The 24,131-nt window shown below is 45.6% G+C and overlaps 1 protein-coding gene across 5 annotated transcripts in view; it reads right to left on the bottom strand.

Moving 5' to 3' along the window:
- NSF (N-ethylmaleimide sensitive factor, vesicle fusing ATPase) overlaps positions 1 to 24,131 on the bottom strand; it is a 174,033-nt gene that overhangs the window by 79,901 nt on the left and 70,001 nt on the right. For all 5 annotated transcript variants that reach the window (XM_037886719.2, XM_037886720.2, XM_037886721.2 and 2 more), the window contains one exon: positions 2,408 to 2,607. In XM_037886719.2, coding sequence (XP_037742647.1) covers positions 2,408 to 2,607 — 200 coding nt within the window. The remainder of the gene's footprint in view (positions 1 to 2,407; positions 2,608 to 24,131) is intronic.

The raw sequence follows: 24,131 nt of genomic DNA, 5'->3' as shown, positions 1-24,131 counted from the left end.
CCCCTGCTCCTCCCATGGGCCGGGAACCAATGAACCAGAGCCACCTGGCTGCACCTCCGCATAGGAGCCAGAAGGGGAACATGCCCCTGCTTCTGGGAGCTGCTTCAGGTAAGCGCCACCTGAAGCCTGCACCCCTGCCCCATCCCTGATCCCCTTCCTGCCCTCCAAACCCCTCAGTGCCAGCCCAGAGCACCCTCCTGTACCCCAACCCGCTCATCCCCAGTCCCACCCCAGAGCCCCCACACCCAGCCAGAGCCCTCACCTCCCTTGCACCCCAATTTCCTGCCCCAGCTCCCTCCCGTACCCTGAACCCCTCATTTCTGGCCTGACCCCAGAACTTGTACCCCCAGCCCAGAGCCCACACCTCCTCCCACACCCCAACCCTCTGCCTCAGCCCAGAGCTCCCTCCCATACTCCAAACCCCACGGCTCCACTCCCCAAGCCTGGTGCCCCCTCCTGCACACCACACCCCTCATCCCTGGCACCAGCCCAGAGCCCACACCCCCAGCCAGAGCCCTCACCTCAGCCCCCTCAGCCAGCCTGATGAAAATGAGCACGTGAGTGAGGGTGGGGAGAGCGAGCGACAGAGGGAGGGGGGATGGAGTGAACGGGAGGCAGGGCCTCGGAAGAGGGGCGGGGCAAGGGTGTTCGGTTTTGTGCGAACAGAAAGTTGGCAACCCTACTTACAGCTCAAATCATGACTCAGTACATAAGTGAAACTGCAGTACTTTTAGGGTACACATGTAGCCTGGAAGGGACAGAATGGGGATAGTTTTATTGTTATTAGGGGAAACTATTGGCGTTCAGATTCACAAAGTGACTCCCGGGAGTAATAACACCAAATGCTGATCAGTGAGTCACTCTCTCAATGCACGGGGCAATAATCTTCCAATTAGTCCTAGATTCCAAGGCCAGAAGGGACCATTATGGTTATACAGTCTGACCTGCACAGCACACACCACAGAAAGTCCAAAAAATAATTCCTAAAACAGATCTTTTAGACAAACATCCAATCTTGATTTCAAAACAATCAGTGATGGAGAATCCATCATGACCCTTGGTAAGTTGTTCCGTTGATTAATTACACTCACTTCAAAAAATTATGCCTTATTTCCACTCTGAATTTGTCTAGCTTTCCAGCCATTAGATCATGTTATATCTTTCTCTGATAGACCGAAGAGCCCATTGCCATATTTGTTCCCCATGTAGGTACTTACAGACTGTAATCAAATCATCCCTTAACCTGCTCTTTGTTAAACAGGTTGAGCTCCTTGAGTCTATCACTGTAAGGCAGGTTTTCTAATCCTTTAATCATTTTCATGACTCTTCTCTGACTGTATCTCCAATTTATCAACATCCTTCTTGAATTATGGACACTGGAACTGGACACAGGATTCCAGCAGTGGTCACATCAGTGCCACATACAGAGGTAAAAAGAAAAGGAGTACTTGTGGCACCTTAGAGACTAACCAATTTATTTGAGCATAAGCTTTCGTGAGCTACAGCTCACTTCATCGGATGAAAGGTAAAATAACCTCTCTGCTCCTCCCTGAGATTCGGCTTCACACTGGGAGCTCATGTTCAGCTGAAAGTCTCCCATGACCCCCAAATCTTTTTCAGAATCATTGTTTCCCAGGACCGAGTCTCCCATCCTGTAAGTAAAGCCTACATTCTTTGTTCCAACTGCAGAAATTTACATTTCTATTAAAACACATTGTGAGCTTCCACAAGCTAACCAAGCAACCCAGATTGCTCTGTATCAGTGACCTGCCCCTTAATTATACATCACTCCCCCAATTTGTGTCACCTGCAAACTTTATCTGTGACGATTTTATGTTTTCTTCCATGTTATTAATAAAAATGATAAATAGCCAAGAACCAATCCCTGGGAGGGGGGGAAAGGGAGGGCACTAGAAACACTCCCGTTCGATGATCATTCTGTGTTTGCAACGACATTTTGAGACCTATCAGCCAACTTTTAATCCATTTCATGTGTGCCGTGTTAATTTTATATCTTTGTAGTATGTTAATCAAAATGTCATGCAGTACCAAGTCAAATGCCTTACAAAAGTTCAAGTATATTACGTTAACACTATTAACTTTATCAACCAAACTTGTAATCTCATCAGAAAAAGAAATCAAGTTAGTTTAACAGGATTTATTTTTCATAAATCCATGTTGATTGGCATTAATTATACTACCCTCCTTTAGTTCTCTATTAATCAAGCCCCTTATCAACTGCTCCATTATCTTAGCTGTTTATCCTTTTTAAATATTGGCACAACATTAGCTTTCCTCCAGTCTTCTGGAACTTCCCTGGTGTTCCAAGACTTATTGAAAAGTAAACCTTCCGTCATTCTTCATACCTAGGCATATTGACCTTGCTACTTATTTATTTTTGCATTACCCTCCTTTGCTCCTCTTCTGCATCAGCAAAGAGCTTGCGGATGTTGGCCTCAGACTCTCCTACATATTTGTTGAGGATTTCTGGACCATTGACCACCTTTGGCTCTCTGGCATTCAGCATCTTGCCAATCTGTCTAGCCATCAGTGTTTTACCACAGCCTGGCGGTCCATATAACAGGATGCCTTTCACGTGCTTGCAGCCTAGAAAAAAAGGAAACATAAGAAGTAAGGCAACTGAAAGATATAAAAAAGTACCTGTTAATGGGAAACAGAAGGTTTTGTGTGAGCCTGTGCAGGTTAAATAGGAGCAGGGAGAAGAGAAAACGTGTTGCTAAAATGGCTCCTGTACCCGACACACTGGGCCTTTCCTTGTTCTCATTCTGGAAACTCTTTTAATAGATTAATATATTTTTAAGGTCGGTAGAGACCATTAAATCATTTAGCCTGACTTCCTGCATAATGCAGGCCAGAGAATTTCACACAGTGATGTGAACTTTTGGTTGAGTTAGAGCTTTTTTTCCCCCTTGATTTAAAGACTTCAGGTGATGGAGAATCCAACACGTCCCAGGAGAACTTGTTCTAGTGGTTATTCTGTTAATTTTTAGTTTGAATTTCTCCACCTTTAGATTTCAGCCTGTGTGTGTTAGATTTAATCTTCTTTTTGATGAATTGGTGAGCTTCTTAAAATTTCTCTAACTGTAAGGCATGTTGCTCAAATGAGTTCAGTTTACCATGTGATCCTGATTGCTCGTACAACTGACTTATTTACCAGTCGACCAGTTCGTGTCATCTGTAAACTTTACTAGCAATGACTTGATATTTTACCACTACACATAATTAGACTGTGGAACACATTGCCACAAGATATCACTCAGGCCAAGAATTTGGTAAGATTCAAAAGAGGGGTTGGCCATTGCTATGGATACCAACACTATCCAGTGTTATAGTTAATATAGTAATTTCTGGAAGGAATATAAAACTTATGCTTCAAAGCTCAAGCCCTCTTTTAGGTGTTAGGTTTAGGCAGATTATCCTACATCTACATACCCCAGGGTTTCTTGCACCTTCCTCTGAAGCATCTGGTGCAGGCGACATTCTGAGTCAAGGCACTAGACTAGATGGTCCACGGGTCTGATCCAGTCTGACTATTCCTCGTTCTTTCACTTCATTGATAAAGATATTTAACAGCATTGGGCCAAGAGTACATCCATGCAGGACCCCAGTAGAAACAGCACTGGATACCCATCTAGTATGACTTCCTACATAGCACAGGCCAGAGAATTTCACACAGTGACTCCTACATCAAGCCCAGAACTTATGGGGGACCTAGAATAGAGTTTAGAAAGCCATCCAATCCTGATTTTAAGTTTTTAAGTGATGGCAAATCTATCACTCTGTGCTACGCATCTGAAGGTAGTAGGTTCTAACTAGCTAATGACCCATATGAGAGAAAAATATGTATGCAATAAAATACAGTGATGATCGGTGGCAGTATAAATCCTAAGACAGGTAAATAAAACTAGGCATCTGGTTAAAATGAAACTATACATTTATATATACAAATATGGAAAGCTTAAAAGTAAAAATAGATGAACTAGAGTGCCTTGCAATGGAAGACCATGTCATATCTATTATGGAAAGATGGCAGAATTTAAAAAAAAAGTCTGTTGGATACTGCAATCCCTGGCTATAGACTAGGCTGAAGAAGTGGGGGAGTAATGGTGGGTTGAAAAAGATTCTACAGAACAGTGAGATAAACATTCTGAGTGGTGAGACCCACCCATCTAAACCAGGACAAATACGAACACCAAGTTGCAAAAATATTCATCAGGCTATACATACCACCTCAAAACAAAGAAAAGGAAATTGACTGCAAAATGTCAAGAGAGATCAAATAGGCAGCACAGTCTAAGAAAATGATAATGGAGTTCAACTACCCCCAGATAAACTGGTCATTTGGCACAATGGAACAAAGCTGAAAGAAGCAACAGTGTGAAACTTTAAAAGCTTGCTTAGAACAGCTAGCTCTAGAGCACACAAGGGAAGAGGCTTAAACAACACACACAAGTTAATACAAGAATTAACTGTAGCTGAGCCACTAAGTAATAGCAACCACAACAGAATCAGGTTCAGCATATGCAAGGATGTCTTAAGCCAGGGGCAAAACTGGCCATGTGTCCAGAGTCCCCTGCAGAAAGAGGACCACAGTAGTGATGTGGGAAAAAATATTTTATGCAGGCTCTGATGAATACTGAGTCCGAAGCGCTTCAGGAAATTGAATTTGCAGATGTGATTTGTGACTTTGCTGCTTGCAAATCTAGAAAGTGATGCTTTTAAACCAGCAAAATATATATACATTTTTTTTCCTGTTACCACTATGTTGTGTTTTGGTTCACAATAAAATTTTAAAGACAATAATTACTATTTATTTCCTACTGTAATATAATAGGGGCGCCAAATTTACATTGCACCCAGGGGCCTGCAAAGTTATTAAGATGGCCCTGCCTAGGGAGATGCAATATACCATAAACTGATTGACCCTGAACATTAAAAAGGAAGATTTCATTACATTAGGCGGCTTCTCAAAAAGGCCCTAAAGGAAGAAGTAAAATCCTTAGATGTAGCATGGCTGCAACTTATGAAAACACGAACAATCTTAGCAGCACAGATATAGCTGAATAAAATTGGTACCAGACAGGCAAGAAATAAACCAAAGTAGCTTATCCAGCGAGAGATCTTTCAAAGTGAGCAATTTTAACCTAGCAACACAACTGAGTCTTTTTGTCAGCCAAGAAAACTGAACTACTACAGGATCAATAGGAAAAATTAACCAAACCCCACTATGAACACAACACAGGACTCACTATTTATTGAATACATACAAATGCATTTAATGCAACATTTATGGATGAAATTTTACATCACGAGCAAGTTCCAAGACTTCCCACAGTAATCCTAAACCAGCACTCCAACAAAGATGCAGGATTTTAGGGGCTCACATGACATGGTGATGCATTCAGTGTCAAAACACAAAAATCTTAGCCCTGGTCTATACTACGAGTTTAGGTCGATTTTAGCAGCATTAGATCGATTTAACCCTGCACCCGTCCACATGACGAAGCCATTTTTGTCGACTTAAAGGGCTCTTAAAATTCATTTCTGTACTCCTCCCCGACAAGGGGATTAGCGATTAACTCAACATCGCCAGGTCGAATTTGGGGTAGTGTGGACGCAATTAGACGGTATTGGCCTCCGGGAGCTATCCCAGAGTGCTCCATTGTGTCTGCTCTGGACAGCACTTTCAACTCAGATGCGCTAGCCAGGTACACAGGAAAAGCACCAGGAACTTCTGAATTTCATTTCCTGTTTGGCCAGCGTGGCGAGGACATCAGCAGAGGTGACTATGCAGAGCTCATCAGCACAGGTGACCATGCAGTCCCAGAATTGCAAAAGAGCTTCAGCATGGACCGAATGGGAGGTACTGGATCTGACAGCTGTATGGGGAGACGAATACATGCTATCAGAACTCCGTGCTAAAAGACGAAATGCCAAAATATTTGAAAAAATCTCCAAGGGCATGAAGGACAGAGGCTATAACAGGGACCTGCAGCAGTGCCACGTGAAACTTAAGGACCTCAGGCAAGCCTACCAAAAATCCAAAGAGGCAAACGGCCGCTCCGGGTCAGACCCCCAGACATGCCGCTTCTATGATGAGCTGCATGCAATTCTAGGGGGTGCCCCTACCACTACCTCACCCTTGTTTCTGGGGAGGGCAGCCTTATTCCCTCCTCCATGGTAGGACACTTAACGACGCCAGGCCAGTAGCACGTAGTCTGGAATCACTGCATAAGAAAGCATGGCAGCGTATGTCCCAGTGCTTGCTGGCATTCGAGCAACATCCGTTCTTTATCTCTCTGTGTTATCCTCAGGAGAGTGATATCATTCATGGTCACCTGTTGAAATAGGGGAATTTTATTAAGGGGACATTCAGAGGTGGCCGTTCCTGCTGGGCTGTTTGCCTGTCGCTGAAAACTAATCATCCCCGCTGTTAGCCACGCGATGGGGGGAGGGGTGAAGCGATTATCCCAGAGAATTGGGCGGGGGGCGGACCTTGTACCAACAGCACATGTGCTATGTAATGTTAACAGCTTGGTTCACTGTGAAAGAGTCTATCCATTGTTCTCTAAAACGTGTCTTTTTAAATACTACTCTCCCTTTTTTTCCACCTGGAGCTGCAAATGTTTCAACGCTCCCCCTATCATCTCCGTCCCACAGGCTAGCGCAGATAAGGTGGTGAACAAAACCACACTTGCAATGAAATGTTCTCTGAGCTCATGCAGTCCTCCTGCACTGAAAGAGCTCAGCAGAATGCGTGGAGGCAAGCAATGTCAGAGTCCAGGAAAGCACAAAATGAACGCGAGGACAGGAGGGGGAGTAAGAGGAGCGGTGGCGGGATCAAGATGATAGGTGGTGGCAGCGTGATGAGAGGAGGCAGGATGCAATGCTGAGGCTACTGGAGGATCAACTGATATGCTCCAGCATATGGTTGAGCTGCAGGACAGGCAGCAGGAGCGCAGACCGCTGCTGCAGCCCCTGTGTAACTGTCCACCCTCCTCCCCAAGTTCCATAGCCTCCTCACCCAGATGCCCAAGAATGTGGGGGGGGGGGGGGGGAGAGCCTCCAGGCACCCAACCACTCCACCCCAGAGGACTGCCCAAGCAACAGAAGGCTGGCATTCAATAAGTTTTGAAGTGCAATGTAGCCTTGTCCTTCCCTCCTCCCCTCATCCACCACCCCATCCGGTGCTTCCCTCCTCCCCCACCCCTCTCGGGCTACCTTGGCAGTTTTCCCTCTATTTGTGTGACGAATGAATAAAGAATGCATGAATTTGAAACAACAATGATTTTATTGCCTCTGCAAGCGGTGATTGCAGCGGGGAGGGCGGTTGGCTTACAGGGAAGTAGAGTGAACCAAGGGGGCAGGTTTTCATCAAGGAGAAACAAACAGAACTGTCACACAGTACCCTGGTCAGTCATGAAACTGGTTTTCAAAGTTTCTCTGATGCGCAGCGCGCCTTGCTGTGCTCTTCTAACCGCCCTGGTGTCTGGCTGCGCGAAATCAGAGGTCAGGCGATTTGCCTCAACCTCCCACCCCGCCATAAACGTCTCCCCCTTACTCTCACAGATATTGTGGAGCACACAGCAAGCAGTAATAACAGTGGGAATATTGGTTTCGCTGAGGTCTAAGTGAGTCAGTAAATTGTGCCAGCGCGCTTTTAAACGTCCAAATGCACGTTCTACCACCATTCTGCACTTGCTCAGCCTATAGTTGAACAGCTCCTGACTACTGTCCAGGCTGCCTGTGTATGGCTTCATGAGCCATGACATTAAGGGGTAGGCTGGGTCCCCAGGGATAACTACAGGCATTTCAACATTCCCAACGGTTATTTTCTGGTCTGGAAAGTAAGCCCCTTCCTGCAGCTGTTCAAACAGACTAGAGTTCCTGAAGATGCGAGTGTCATGTACCTTTCCCGGCCATCTCACGTTGATGCTGGTGAAACGTCCCTTGTGATCCACCAGTGCTTGCAGCACCATTGAAAAGTACCCCTTGCGGTTTACATACTGGCTGCCCTGGTGGTCCGGTCCCAAGATAGGGATATGCGTTCCATCTACAGCCCCACCACAGTTAGGGAATCCCATTGCAGCAAAGCCATCCACAATGACCTGCACGGTTCCCAGAGTCACTACCTTTGATAGCAGCAGCTCAGTGATTGCGTTGGCTACTTGGATCACAGCAGCCCACACAGTAGATTTGCCTACTCCAAATTGATTCCCGACTGACCGGTAGCTGTCTGGCGTTGCAAGCTTCCACAGGGCTATCACCACTCACTTGTGAACTGTAAGGACTGCTCTCATTTTGGTATTCCTGCACTTCAGGGCAGGGGAAAGCAAGTCACAAAGTTCCATGAAAGTGCCCCTACGCATGCGAAAGTTTCGCAGCCACTGGGAAACGTCCCAGACCCGCAACACTATGCAGTCCCACCAGTCTGGGCTTGTTTCCCGGGCCCAGAATCGGCGTTCCACAGCATGAGCCTGCCCCATTGCCACCAGGATGTCCAAGCTGCCGGGGCCCATACTTTGAGAGAAGTCTGTGTCCATGTCCTCATCACTCTCATCACCACGCTGCCGTCGCCTCCTCGCCTGCTTTTGCAGGTTTTGGTTCTACACCTACTGCAGCATAATGCGCAAGGTGTTTACAATGCTCATAACTCCCGCGGTGATCTGACCGGGCTCCATGCTTGCCGTGGTACGGCGTCTGCAGGAGAGCAGAGTTGCAGCGGAAGCAGTGGCTGACAATGGATGCCACAAGAATAGATATTTATAGAGAATGATGAGAGGACCTGCGAGGTGGATTCATGAGAGCAGGAGAGCAGAGTGGCAGCAGAAGTGGGAGCCCATGACAGCCAACATGGAGAAATTCGCTATCGAGACACGAGCAGGAGAGCAGAGTGGCAGCGGAAGCAGTGGTTCAATGATGACTGTGAGCAGTCCTACTGTACCGTCTGCTGAAAGCAGTATGGTGTCCGCACGGAAAAAAGGAGCGAAACGATTGTCTGCCGTTGCTTTCACAGAGGGAGGGGCGTCTGATGACATGTACCCAAAACCACCCGTGACAATGTTTTTGCCCCATCAGGTATTGGGAGCTTAACCCAGAATTCCAATGGGCGGCAGAGACTGCAGGAACTGTGGGATAGCTACCCACAGTGCAACACTCCGAAAGTCGATGCTAGCCACGGTACTGTGGACGCACTCCGCCGACGTAATGGTCTTAGTGGGGACACACAATCAACTGTATAAAATCGCTTCCTAAAAAATTGACTTCTATAAATTCAACCTAATTTCGTAGTGTAGACATACCCTTAGCTAGCTATTCCACTGTAATTGAAAATTAAGCCTACAGCAGCTCCATCATACACAGCCCTGTGAAAAATACACATGTTCTAGGGTTTGCTGCAAGAGCCCTAATTTTCAACTGATGATGACAAACAGGGGAGCAAACAAAGACACACAAATGGATTTAAAACAGCAGAATGCAACTTCATTAACAGTAATATTAAAGACAGGGACTGACACGCTCCAAACGACCAGACATTCAGTAGCTCCAGCAAAGGGTTAAATGTCAAGGTTCCTTCCCCACTCTGAACTCAATGGTACAGATGTGGGGACCCGCATGAAAGACCCCCTAAGCTTATTCTTACCAGCTTAGGTTAAAAACTTCCCCAAGGTACAAACTTTGCCTTGTCCTTGAACTTTCTGCTGCCACCACCAAGCGTGTTAAAGAACAAGGGAAGAGCTCACTGGGAGACGCCTTCCTTGGCTAAACCCCTGCCATGCAATTTGTGATTTAGTCCACTACTGAATTTCACCACCCTCCCCACGTGAGGGAGGATGAGGCTCAAACAATCGGGCGCTCAGGATGTGCAGACTTAAAACTGCCTCTCACCTCACAGGCTAACAGAATCCCTTACAGTCCCTCACCCACACTTGGACACCAGCTGCATTTGACATGTATTGCTCCCCACACCTTCCCTACCCTTCTGTGTCCTGAAAACAGTACTCCTGTCTCATCCTTATTATCCCCATCCACCAGGTCTCCAGGACCCTCGGGATATGTCGACACAGCAACGAGACTCCCACAGCTGGCCCAGGTCAGCCAACTCAGGCTCAAGCTGCAGGGCTGCTTCATTGCTGTGTCGACTTTCGGGCTTGGGCGGAAGCCTGATCTCTGGGAGCCTCTCATGTCTCAGGGTCCTAGAGCCTGGAAGTCGACACAGCAATGAAACAGCCCCGGAAGCCTGGCTCAGCTGCCAAGGGCCAGCGACGGGTGTCTAGTTGCTGTGTAGACAGACACTCAGAGGAAAGAGGAAAAAAACCACCGGACAACTTGCCAATCTTGCCTAGCAGAAGAAAGTTCTTTCTGGACCCCATAAGACAATTGGGTTAGACTGACAGCAAGCATGGAATCCCAGCTATGACATCCCCACCACCTATAGGCAGGGAAGCTTTCAGCAGCGAGAATGGCTGCTGTGAGCTTGGGAATGCTTGAACACATGGATTCACTGGAGCCAGCTCCACTCCATGAGCCACATCCCCCACTCACTCATGATCCCACACATACATTCTGGGCCAGGGGAGAGTATATGGGGCGGGGGGGGGGGGGGGGGGGGGGGGGGGGGGGGGGATCGACTGATGCTGGAAATCTAACCTTGATGAATGAACTAAGTTAATTTGCTTTGTATGCCCAGTGGAAAATTGGGAGACCAAAACTACTTCGGAAAATTGGTACTGATATATTTGAACACATTTCAGAACTATGTTTGATTCACAGTAGATTAGATCAGTCTAAAAACATATTTAGAAACCTTTGAGTGTTTAATTGTTCTATGGAGAAAAAGCCATTAGTCACTGGAACCAGTTCAGTGCCAGATATAGCTAACTACATAGATCATGTTTATTTTCAGAGATTAGTTTCCTTTTATCCATGTTGACTTTCTGCTTTACTATTAGATTATGTTTTCCTAGTGTAAACCCCATATTAAAAAACTCTTGCAGCATTTAATATACTGGTTAATAGAGAAGTAAGGTGGTCATCTTTTTAAGGTGCCAAACTGGCGCACACAGGATCTGAGTTCAATTTCTAGTGCTGTCACAAACTGAGCAATCTTGGGCAAATTATGTTAATTTCAATTTGAATAAATGAGCATAGCAAGGCATTGTCATTGATCTGTGTTAGTTTGTTTCCCCACTGTGTTTTTCTTGCTGCTGTCTTATGTTTTCAGGTTGTGCCTCTATAACACATTCAGTGAATAAAAAATTCTGCAGCTTCAAAAGAGAAGAATACCAAAACGAAGAGTATCCAGCCCTCTCAAGCAACCTCAGAAAACTACAGTTCAATTTTGTTACGCATCGCAACAAAACAAAATTTCTGGGCTGCGAACAATGAAACTGTTTTGCCACAACAAAGATATTATCAAGGAAGCTGGGTTCAGAAAAATCTGTTACTCAACTTTCAGATATTCAGAAGTCAAAAACGAAACAAAATACTGGTTAGCAAAGACCATTTTACACAGGAACCAGCAAGGCAATGATAAATTAGAAGTGATTCCTGTCCAATTAGCGTCAGGAGAGGAACTGTTAATACATTTGTGGGAGAATATGATCTCCTGTGTAGCCAAGAAGCGTGGGGCAGGATTTGTATGATGAATGATGCTTCGAAAGAGAATCCCAAGCACACTTAGATGGCTCCACTGTGCTCAGAGTTGACGAAGGCAAACAAAAGGCTACTGGCAAGTCAGGGCACATGTTCACAAACAGATTTGAGAGTTTCTTCCAACAGCTGTATTGAATGCAATGTAGCACACCTGCAAAAAGGGGAGGATGAGAGGAGACAAGCTTCTCGGACTGGCCAAGTTCCTTCTCTTCGGATCAATTCAGTTTCTGTAAGGTTGTCATTTGACGTGCTTTTTGTAAAGCTTTTAGGGACATCTGGAGTTTTGAGCCCAGTCCCACCTATCATCATCATACTTGCTACAAACCTGTCACATGCTTTTAGATAAGGGTTGATGATTTCTCTTCTGCAGCTATAAGGAAGGGAAACCTCTTGTTCCCCATGAAATGTACACATAAGAGCTCATTTCACCTCACCCTTTGTGACAGGGATAATGGCATGGGGGGTCAGGGGGAGAAGAGATACACCAAAAAGGAATTTTACTTACCTGTAGCTGGAGTTCTGAGAAAATACCGCAAAGGCTATTCTCTATGGAAAACCAAGAGCCAAAACCTACCCAGAGACTCCAACAGGTTTGTAGGAGAGTTAGTTTGGGGTGGCAGGATACCCTTTAATCAGACAGCTGCTCAGCCAGGGGTGTAGTGTTGAAGTATTTTCCCCCCCTTTCTAAGCAACCACCATGAGTTCACTTTTCATAAGACTCATTTGACATTGGTTAAATCAGGAAAATAAGATCAGAGCTCCTGAGCAGCCACTTGGCAGCGTTAGTTTAGTCATGTAGGATTTATAGGCACGTCTCCCATGTAAAGGGCCAACAGCACAGAGAGCAGTTCAGAGGGAAAAGGTGAAGTCTCTAGGCACAGGGATGGCCCACGGGATGTTATTTATATTTTCGTGACATCTAGGTACTCCAGTCAAGGACCAGGGTCCCTTTATGCTAGGCTCTGTTCAAACACACACACCAAAAAGACAGTCCCTGCCCCAAAGAGCTGAAAATCTAAGTATACAACAAGAGATAACAGACAGATATGGACAGACTGAGGAGCACAAGGAAACAATAAGACAATGCTGGTCAGCATGACAGGCCATGGTCTCAGCACACCAGCTGCCTAGCTACTGTCAAGCTTCACATCACGGACCATGGCCACTCACCACTACTGCAGATTGGAAGTCTTTAAGGAGGTGACAGGTTCCAATACACAATACTCCATCTCGAGACAACTAGAAAGCTATCCATTGAGCATTATGAGCACAGGACCAGGAAGTACTTAGTCCCACCTTGAGTGAGGGGACTGAACTAGATGACCTCTCAAGGTCCCTTCCAGTTCTATGATTCTAAGCGTTGGAGTCCCAGCTCCAACACTAACTCCTTCTGTGGCCTTGGCGAGTCACTTCACATTTCTGCCTCTGCTTTCGCCATCTGACAATTGAGGACATTACTATTCATCTGCACTTCACAGGGATGTTTGTGTTGCTGAATCGCACTGTGAGAGTGCTAAATTATCTCCCTATTAAGTGAGAACATTTCTTCTGGAAGCCAGAGCAATGAATTCCTTTCAAACAGAAATCCTACACGCTGTTACAATCAGAAGATTTTCTTGCACAACTAGAGCTACACCTAGCCAAAATTTAAAAACATTTAAAACAAACAGGCCCTGGTTAAAATAGACAGGTGATGACAGACTACAAATGTTATGTCTTAAATCACAACTCAGTTCCACAACAAAGCAGGAGTTTTGATTAAGTTTTATCTCCATTTTGCAATTTATCGAGATCAGACCAGTGTGGCTAAATGTCAAGCAGATCTTATAAACTCAATTTATTCTCTGACCAAGCATTTCTAACTGGTTAGGCTTAGCATCAGGACTACCACTAAATCTAAGGTCATTCATGTCATGGATACTGGATCATCATGCTATGCCATGGGGAACGGCAAAGCAGGAGGGGAAAAATAGGAAACTACACAGATAATGAAGTTGGGGGAAACTGATGACAAAGATCCAAAAAGACAATGGCAGAGCCACCACTGTAATGGCACTGTGATAGAAATCATAAATGGAGACTCGAGCCAGAATGACATTTAGCCAAAATGAGACTAAGTTTAATAACATGTATTTATCTCTCTTAATAATAAAATTGCCTTAGCGGGTCAGGGCTTTCCTACTTAGTGGCGTACTTCCTCCTTGAATTAAAATCAAAGAATTCTGGTATGAGGTTACCACTCAGGTGCACCAATGTGAAATGGACATCTGCACACAATGTACCGGTCTTGTGTACAGTGGGGGAAAGATGATTTATATATTAATCTTCAAGCAGGTTAGTGTATGATTAGGGTTCCAAGACTTTACCTGCCAGACAGAAAAGATTTTCCATTAACACACACAGAAATGTCCCCCTCCTCTCCCACGTAAGCCTTCCATTATTCCTGCCTAGATCTACTGCCTCTAGTTGACCGCTATGTAATATTTAAGTGCTACTGACATGAAGTTAAACTGAAGGGATTTGCTCCTGTTTCTTCCTCAGAAAGTAGGCGCACTCATGGGGCTAGATCTTAAGCAGCCAGCAGAGGTTTTAATTTAAATGGACCCTGCAGAACGGACTGTTTGACAAAACAAATCACATATTTCTCCAAACAGTTCTTATTAGGCCTTTGTTAATTTTCTCCCTCCCTTCCCCATTATCCACTACATGGCCATGATTTTTTTTTTAAATGCATGTATATTCCATTCAGAAGGCACTGACTAGATTTATGGCAATGACAGAACATTTATCAGTTTTCTTCTGATGGAATGTGATAAAACTGAAAATAAATCAGCCCCAAGTATAAGCTCCCAAAACACACACAGTGCCTTTGGCTACACGATCAAAACACATCACCCCAAATGGGACTGTGATAGCAAATGAAACAGCCTAATTTCAGGCTTTTAACAATCATTGCATCATCAAGAGATACAGACTGCCCTCATCTTTTAACAGTTTAATAATAAAAATGCAACCAGATAGCTAAATTAAGATTAAAATAATATCACTGGATGGCTTCCAGATCACAGGGTCTTACATTTATCTGTACATTTCATACCTCACCTGGATGTTAACACCATGGCCTTCCCCAGCAATTTTCTGCAGTCTTTAGAATGAAGCTGGGTGCTTGTTTAGTCTAAACCGCAGTGTCTATAAATAGGATGCACACTTTTTTAAAAGATAACACAAATGTATTACAAAACAAATACTGATATCAAGGAGCCACCAGGTGCTCGGGACATCATCGATGTAACAGGGCCACTGGCTGGCCACACAAATCAGCCAAGTGTCCCTTTGGGGGAAAAGGAACAGTCCTTCCAATCACTACAGCTTCTGACAGCACAAGAACCCTCCTCAGTTCAAAAAAAGTGGGTATATACTCCTTTTCCCCCACCTAACTGGGGCCGAAGTCAGGAGTCGCCCCCTAAAGGACACTAAAGAGCAGTTCCTCTTCTCTTCTTAGAAGTCCTTCTCTCCCCTCTCTTCTGGAAGCCTTTATTTCCTTTTACAGCTTTCCCCACTTAAGAAGCAAAGCTGTCTGTTCCACTCCCAACATCTTAGCAAGGAATTGCTATCAGCTCTTCCGTCCAGATCCAATAGTGCAGACAATTTCAGCGCTACCTTCCTCTTCTACCTAGTGAAGTGGTTTAGCCCTTTCTTAGCTCACCCAGGGATGTGGCACACGCATCTAACACCACAGGACTTCTACTGAGGTGATCATATTATCAGCTTAGCTTTGCTTTGGTTAATGTTTACCTCCCAAGTAAATAAATCTTGGCTGTCACTTTAATACATGTTTTAAGGACGTCTAACAAAGAGATGACTGAGGATTACAGAGAATAAGTTACTTACCACGGTCTCATGAAATCTGAAATTTACAGCTAAGTGCAAGACCAAGTAACTTGCAATCCAGCCAGAAGAATGTTTACGTAAATTTTTTAAAGTTTTTTGGTGTAAGAAACATGTCTTATCTATGCTCCACAAAACGTAAAGTAAATTTACGGCAATATGTTTGTTAATATTAAAGCTAGTAACAGAGCTAGAACAGAGCCATGGATTCCTGACTTCCAATTCACTGCTCTAACCACTAGCCACATTACCTTCAGAAAAGGAAGGTCTCAGTCTCTCACAATGCTGCTCTGGTGCCACTTAAAATGGGGCTGTAGACAAGACTGATTCAGTATCAATGATTACAGGTTTCAGAGGGGTAGCCGTGTTAGTCTGTATCAGCAAAAACAACGAGGAGTACTTGTGGCACGCACCTTAGAGACTAACAAATTTATTTGGGCATAAACTTTTGCGGGCTAAAACCCACTTCATCAGATGCATGGAGTGGAAAATACAGTAGGAAGATATAACTCCCATCTTTTCATGTACTGTTTGTGGCAAATTGCCGGTACGATTATGATGGGTCCCATGCTTCCTCTTCTTGGGGGGAGGGGGGATTCAGGGCACAGTTTCCTACCCCTGAACTAGGGTATCTACTGTCCCACTAGTAACCCAGAGAAGGGTAGTGGAGAGGGAGGGACCCAGGCCCGCCCTCTACTCCAGATCCCAGCCCAGGGGCCCTAGGGATAGTGGTAAACCACCTGAACTACTGCTTCCTTCCCCTGGGTTACTTACCTCTCCTGCTCTTCAGCTTGTGGGGCTTCCTGCCCTCTCTCTCTGCACAAGCTGGGTGTCTCTTTACCTAGGGTCTTGGTCTTCTAGCCCCTTCTAGCCCCACTCCTTCAAACTGCTCTCTGCTCCAACTCCTTCCCCTGGCTGATTGAAGCAGGGGGTTTTTATCAGGTGACTAGCTTCAGGTGCTCTAATTAATCTATAGAAACCTTTCCTCCCTCTACAGGGAATAAGGCTTCTCCTCATCCTGGGACTTACATATCTCTCCTATATCACTCTCCTGATGCCTTCTGGCCATGCTGTATCACATATCCTGCCCCCCTGCTCAACACCATGGGGTTGGGTTACTTGGGACAAGAGGCAATGCTTTCATGACAAGCCATCTGCGTTGCTGTCTTGGCTTCTGGCCCTATGCTGTACTCGGAAATGAAAGGGTTGCAGAGATAGGAACCATCTAGTCACTCTTGTATTCTTCTTCTTGTTTCTGTGCATCCACTGGAGCGGGGCGTGGTCTGTCACCAGGTTAAATCGCCGCCCCAGTAGGTAAGTAGCGGAGAGTTTCCATGGTCCATTTTATTGCCTGACATTCCTTTTCAACAATGGCGTACTTTTGTTCCCTGGGGAGGAGCTTCTGGCTGAGATACAGGATCGGGTGTTCCTCCTCCCCTACCATCTGCGAAAGGACGGCTCCTAGCCCTACTTCCGAGACATCTGTTTTTAGGACAAGTTCTTTCTTGAAGTCTGGGGCTATGAGTACTGGATGGCAGCAAAGGGCTGTCCTTAAATCTGCGAATGCTCCTTCTGCTGCATCAGATCATTTTACTATCTCGGGGCCCCAAGCCTTTATCAATGTCAATGGCCCTGCTCTTGTGGCAAAATGAGGGATGAATCTCCGATAGTACCCTACTCACCCGAGAAATGCTCTGACCTGCTTTTTACGGACTGGCCGAGGCCAATCTTGCATTGCCTCCACTTTGTTCCATTGGAGTTTTACCAAGCCTCTCCCTACTACATACCCGAGGTATCTGGCCTCAGCTAGTCCTATCATGCACTTGAGAAGGTTGGCAGCGAGGCCAGCCTTCCACAGGGCGTCTAGTACCGCTTCTACTTTCCCTAGGTGTGTTTCCCAGTCAGGGCTATGGATGACTATATCGCCTAAATAGGCAGGGGCATACTTGGCATGGGGTTGCAGCAATTTATCCATAAGTCGTGGAAATGTTGCAGGGGCCCCATGGAATCCGAAAGGGAGGACAGTGTATTGGAACAGGCCATCAGGTGTAGAGAAAGCAGTCTTCTCCTTGGCGTTCTTGGCCAGGGGAATTTGCCAATATCTTTTGGTCAGGTCCAGAGTGGTAGGTATCGGGCCTTGCCTAACTGATCAACTAGCTTGTCGACACGTGGTATCGGATAGGCATCGAAATGGGATACTTCATTCAACTTCCGGAATTAGTTGCAAAACCTCAGAGTGCCGTCAGGCTTGGGTACTAGGACGATAGGGCTGGACCACTGGGTTGTGGGATTCTTCAATAACCCCAAGGTCCAACATCTTCTTCATCTCCTCTCTTTTAGCTTCCGGTATCCGGTACGGTCTTATCGTCACCCTTATTCCGGGCCTGGTGACGATATGATATTGGACCAGTGCCGTATGGCCCGGCTTTGTACAAAACACATCTTGGTTCCATTGGATCATATCAATGACCTCTGTTTGTTGTTCTGGGGCTAACTCGGGGGATATCCTCACCTGCTCCTGTGGGTCGTCCGTCTGAGGTTGAGCTCTCCAAATGATCAGGCATGTGTCTCAGTCACGCCAGAGCTTCAGTAAGTTTACTTGGTAGATCTGCTCTGGTCTTCGGCGGTCTGGTTGTCTGACCTTATAGTCCACTTCCCCAATGGCTTCCACTATCTCATATGGCCCATGCCAGCTGGCCAGGAGTTTGCTTTCCCCTGTCGGCACTAGCACCATCACCCGTTCTCCCGGCTGAAACTTCCATACTTTCGCCCGGAAGTTATAATATGTCCGCTGGGTCTCTTGTGCTTTTTCCAAATGTTCTCGTACTACAGGGGTTACTCGAGCTATTCGCTCTCTCATCTGTGTCATGTGCTCAATGACATTCTTTCCTGGGTTGGGTTGTTCTTCCCAGTCCCCGTTGGTGATATCTAATATTCCGCGTGGGTGGCGTCCATATAGTAGCTCAAAAGGGAGAGAAACCGGTGGATGCCTGGGGGACTTCCCGTATTGCAAACATTAGGTATGGTAGAAGGGTATCCCAGTCTTTTCCGTCCTGTGCTACCACCTTCCGGATCATACCTTTAAGGGTGTGGTTAAACCACTCGACCAGTCCACCTGTTTGTGGATGGTAGACTGAGGTCCATATGGCATGGATGTGGACCAGGGTACATAAGTCCTTCATTAATTTCGAAATGAAAGGGGTTCCTTGGTCAGTCAGGATCTCCTTAGGGATGCCCACTCTGGCAAAAACTGAAGTAGTTCTTTTGCTATCGCCTTGGATGTGGGGGGTTTCTTAAAGGAATGGCTTCTGGATACCATGTAGTGTAGTCAAGGATGACTAGTCTCTAAGATGCCACTAGTACTCCTTTTCTTTTTGCTAATACGTTTTGGTGGCCCCGTGCTGATCTTTCCAGCAGGCTCACTAGGTCCATGGCTATTCCACAAAGCCCTGGCTGGGATGATTTAACTGGGAATTGGTCCTGCTTCGAGCAGGGGGTTGGACTAGATGACCTTCTGGGGTCCCTTCCAACCCTGATATTCTATGATTCTATGATTCTATTCTTTCGAAAGGCACTTCAATAATAGGCAAAGGTACTAATGGGGCCTGCAAGTGAGGTCAGGGGCTATGCAACTGGCATTCCGGGCAGGAGGTACAATAGCGTTGGACCTCTGCGCGTATTCCTGGCCAATAAAATCTTCTTAGGACTCTATCAAGTGTCTTGTCTACTCCTAGATGTCCCACAAATAAATGACTATGAGCTAACTAGTACTGCCCTTGTGTGTTTCCGTGGGACTAAGAGCTGCTCTACTTCTTCCCCTCGAATTTGCAGTATTCGGTACAACAGATCACGTTTGATCACATAATACGGCCTTGGGCCTTTGGTCTTTCCTTCCACGGGTACACCACTTACTTTCACTACCTCCTCCCTCACATTCACATATACCAGGTCATTGGCTTGGTCCCGCCCGAAATTCTCACATGCGGTACTGACTTGACAACTCCATGGGACCTATTTCTTCTCCGCCCCTTGGGTTGCCCGTACTTGGGCTAGGAACTGCCTCTGAGTCCTCACAGGCCTGAATTGTCTCCTGGCCTCCTGAACAGGTTCGCTTACCAACAAGGGAGGCTTGCTGGCTCTCTGCTAGAATCCCGGTCCCTAGCCTTTTATCTGCCCTCTTTTCCCGCCTCGACTTTCGGGGTTTCCCGGGGGATGAAAATAGCTCTGGGGCAAATTCAGCAAAAGTTGGAGTGAGGCTATCTGTAGGTGCCTCTGTCTCAGCCCGGGGATTGCTACCCTGGCTCTACTGGGGGGAGTAAGTTCACAAACCCGGGGAAGTCCCCACCAATTAAGACCAGGTAGGGGAGCCTAGGGACCACTCCTGCAGTTACCGTGGTAGTGTTTCCCTGGATCTCAATCCATACTGGGATTGTAGGGTAGAAATTTACGGTGCCATGAAAGCACGTTACCTCTGTGGTTTTGGCCCAGGTTAGTTGGTCTTGCCCCACCAACTTCCCCAAACCAGTGTGACAGCACTCCTGGAATCTACTAATGCTTTGGTCGCAATACCATTTATCTTTACTGACCTTGTATACCCCTGTGAGGTCATTGCGACCCCTACCAGGCCGATTAGGCCACATTGTTCCCCAGGATCCCCCAGATTGCACTGCACAGGCTCTTCCCTGTTGGGGCACTGGGCTGCTATATGCCCCAATTCCCCACACTCGTAACACCGACCCCTTATCCTGGTTGCTGCCCTCTGCCTGGGCCTCTCCACACAGGAACGGGGCGAGGATACCAGACCAGTGATCTTGGGGCCAGGCCTCCCACAGGGCTGTTATCTCAAATGCCTCTACATCATCCTCCCGTGTCATTTTCTGTAGGCAGTGGCTGGCCCGTATAGTCCGGGTTCCATCATAATTGTGGTTCCGCTCCATAAGGGCCTTCATCTGGTTTGCCAGCTCCTGTAGCAGCGCTCGGTCCTCGGCAGCCTGATTCATCAACAGTTGATTAGTCTCCTGCTGCACCCGAGTCGCTTCCTGTTGCGCAGTTGCTTGGATTCGGATAGCTTCCTGCTGGGCCGCAGTGGCTTGTATTAGAGCCTTGACCACGTCGTCCATCTTGGGGACAGGATGGTTTTGGTTAACCATGGTTTAAGTCCCCAGCGCAGAGATCCCACTGCTCACACCACGTGTGGCAAATTGCCAGTACGATTATCATGGGTTCCGCACTTCCTCTTCTTGGGGGGGTTCAGGGCGCAGTTTCCTAACCCTGAACTAGGATATCTACTGTCCCACTAGTAACCCAGAGAAGGGTAGTGGAGAGGGAGGGACCCGGGCCCGCCCTCTACTCCAGGTCCCAGCCCAGGAGTCCTAGGGATAGTGGTAAACCACTTGAACTAGTGCTTCCTTCCCCTGGGCTACTTACCTCTCCTGCTCTTCAGCTTGTGGGGCTTCCTGCCCTCTCTCTCTGCACAAGCTGGGTGTCTCTTTACCTTGGGTCTTGGTCTTTTAGCCAGCCACGGCACTTCTCCAAACTCTCCTCTACCTCAACTCCTTCAAACTGCTCTCTGCTCCAACTCCTTCCCCTGGCTAACTGAAGCAGGGGGGTTTTAATCAGGTGACTAGCTTCAGGTGCTCTAATTGGCTTCAGGTGCTTTTAATTAATCTATAGAAATCTTTCTTCCCTCTACAGGGAATAAGGCTTCTCCTCATCCTGGGACTTACACATCTCTCCTATATCACTCTCCTGATGCCTTCTGGCCATGCTGTATCACATGTTATATATATCTTCCTACTGTATTTTCCACCCCATGCATCTGATGAAGTGGGTTTTAGTCCACGAAAGCTTATGCCCAAAATGATTATAGGAAAGCTCTACTCTCAAAGATCATGGGAAAGCCCTCAGATTGCTGAATGGAGGCTCACAACTAAAAGATGAATAAAATACCACGTTACAATATGAGAAGTTGCATCAGTCATTTACATAACCACTAATGTTTCCCAACTATTTACCAATGACACACAAAAGACTAAGTCATCTTTACTGCTACACGACCCTAGTTACCAGTGAAGGTTATGAGATAGTTTCAGGTCTTCAGTCTCACTACAGAAGATACTAAGTGATCCCCCGCACACAGACATACACAGGGAGTGTTGGGCATCCAGTGTGTGCAAAGCCCATCATGATTGCTCCAGATAGCTTAGATTTAAAAGTCAACCTTTCAAATCAATCCAGGCTATCTTCAAAACCAACTTCCCACAGCACTTCATATCAATAGGACAGCATTTTATTGGGGAGTGGGGTAGGAAATGGAGAAGAGGAGACCAAAGTCACACTTCTATCTATCCAATTGTGCACATTCTATGGTTTTTCACTCTAATTTCATTTTCAACATCCCCTTCTAGAGCCAATATAAGGACCAAGCACTTGTTTCTCAGTTTGTTTTCCTCCTAGTGTTCTTCTCTGATCTCATTATCAGCTTTGCTGTTGTCAAAGTTTGTATCTAAGCTACTGTTGAAGGCCCTTCGTCTCTGGCCACTACTTTGATTGAACTAGAATGTTTAAGTTTTTGCCACAAACTCTAATGATTCCAGAGAGTTCCCTGATAACCCTATGGATTCTCTTACTCCTTCCAGTGTTTCCATTCTTCTTAAGATGGCCGTGAGTCCTTTCAGTAACTATGGTCTTGGTTTCACAAACACAGGCTTAAACTGCACTCAGAAAGCTCACAGTGTCTTCAATGCTTGTGCACATACACAGACATAGTTTTGCCCACTGATTATTTTAATTAAAAATAAGATGTGAACATGCGCAGATGGTGCAGGAAAGGAGAACCATGAAGGGCAGTAAATAAGATAGGAGTTTGGACACAGAGTGCCCTTCTCAAAATCCATACCATACTGTGGCAGAGTAACCACACGTGAGCCATAGGAACAAAGAGCAATCAGGTCCAGGTCTTAAGGACTCTTGTTGGGCTTTTGTTGACCTGTAGGCTGTTTGGGCTCTGCTAGCAGCAATGAAAGGCTCCCTGGAGAAGCTCAGAAAACCAGCAGGAGGCTGAACTAGACAAGCATTTCTTTGTCGGGCTCTTGCCTGGAGATTCATTCACAGATTCCAAGGCCAGAAGGAACCATTACAATCATCTAACTCCTGCATAACACAGGCTGTAGAACTGTCCTGAAATAATTCCTGTTTGAATTGCAGCATTTTTAGAGGCATTCTTCTTTTTTCCTAGCATAGCGACTTATTTATGGTAGAATAATTTTAAACAGTTTTACAGGCATTCTGTTTCTGGATTATTTGTAAATTGCAGGAAATAAACACTTCAGCACAGAATTGTTGTAGCCTTTGGATGGCTAATTTACCCTGCTCTACACATCTCTGCAAATATAATGAATGTTATACAAAAATCTAATATGAACACATAGCATTTCGCACAATGGTGTCCTGGTTCATGACTGAGGCTCCCAGGCGGTACCACAATACAAATAATGAAGCTACAGGCTAATGTAGAACTTTGCCTATCTGAAATTGTCCTACCGCCCAATATATTCTGAATTAGATTACTTCCTCCACTGTGCATTTGCACTGAAAAGTCCCCCATTTACCCCAATAAATTCCATATCCCTTGGTCTATCCAGATACGTATTGCATTTTGTTTTGGGAAGTGATCATGTGTGCTTGTTTAACTCAGATTGTCAGGTAGTAACCAAAGGACTATTTCAGCACTGGTGTTCTTAATTCCAATCAATCTATGGCAAATGTTTGTCTGTTAAGATTTCATATCACATTCACCAGGCAGTTCTGAAGTCAGTGCAGTGCCTGTGTGCTCTGCAGATTTGACTAACTAATATTGACTTATATGCTTCACTTCCAGAACATTCTTTGATTGTTATGGGAATCACAAACAGTTACAAGGAATTTATATTTTATTTTATGCTGCAAAGGGTCTAGATAGCATCTGTATAGTTACAGGGCTGCAAATGGCATATTTATTGCATTTTGCATATAAGGCATAATCTGTGAGTACTTAGCAGAAAACAGGAAAGGGTAAGTTTTGCAGCTCCAGACAGTGAGCAATTGTTTTCTTTTCTTTCCTAATAAATTATATGCAGACCTGAACAGATGTCACACTGGCATTTGAGATCTGAAATATAGTTGAAAAGCAAGTTATGACTAATGCAGAAAAAAAATGTCAGAAAGCATTTTTTCAAATTTCAGATAAGCTTTTTAGCCCTAGGGTTCATCATAGAGAGAAGGGGAGTTCCGCTGGGTGTCTTAACATCCACTTACCTGTGAAATGCCTCTTTGAATAGTCTGTGGATAAACTTGCGTTGGTAACTATATTTATTTATTTATTTAAGACCTGGCAATCCCTTTAATGCACTGCCTCCCAAAATACTATTGCTCTTTCAGAGCCTTATCATTTTATTAATATAAATTCACTTAATATAAGAAGAAAAGGAAAGATCTGAACACTACACATTATACATACAGGCACCTCAGTCTCTGGATATAGCAGCAAGGTTTCTGACCTCTTCCAAATGTACTGATGCCCATGAAAG

Source organism: Chelonia mydas, chromosome 27 (assembly GCF_015237465.2).
Source record: "Chelonia mydas isolate rCheMyd1 chromosome 27, rCheMyd1.pri.v2, whole genome shotgun sequence".
NCBI lineage: Eukaryota > Metazoa > Chordata > Testudines > Cheloniidae > Chelonia > Chelonia mydas.
The sequence above is the reverse complement of the archived record's forward strand: the minus strand, read 5'-3'. Positions and strand labels throughout refer to the sequence as shown.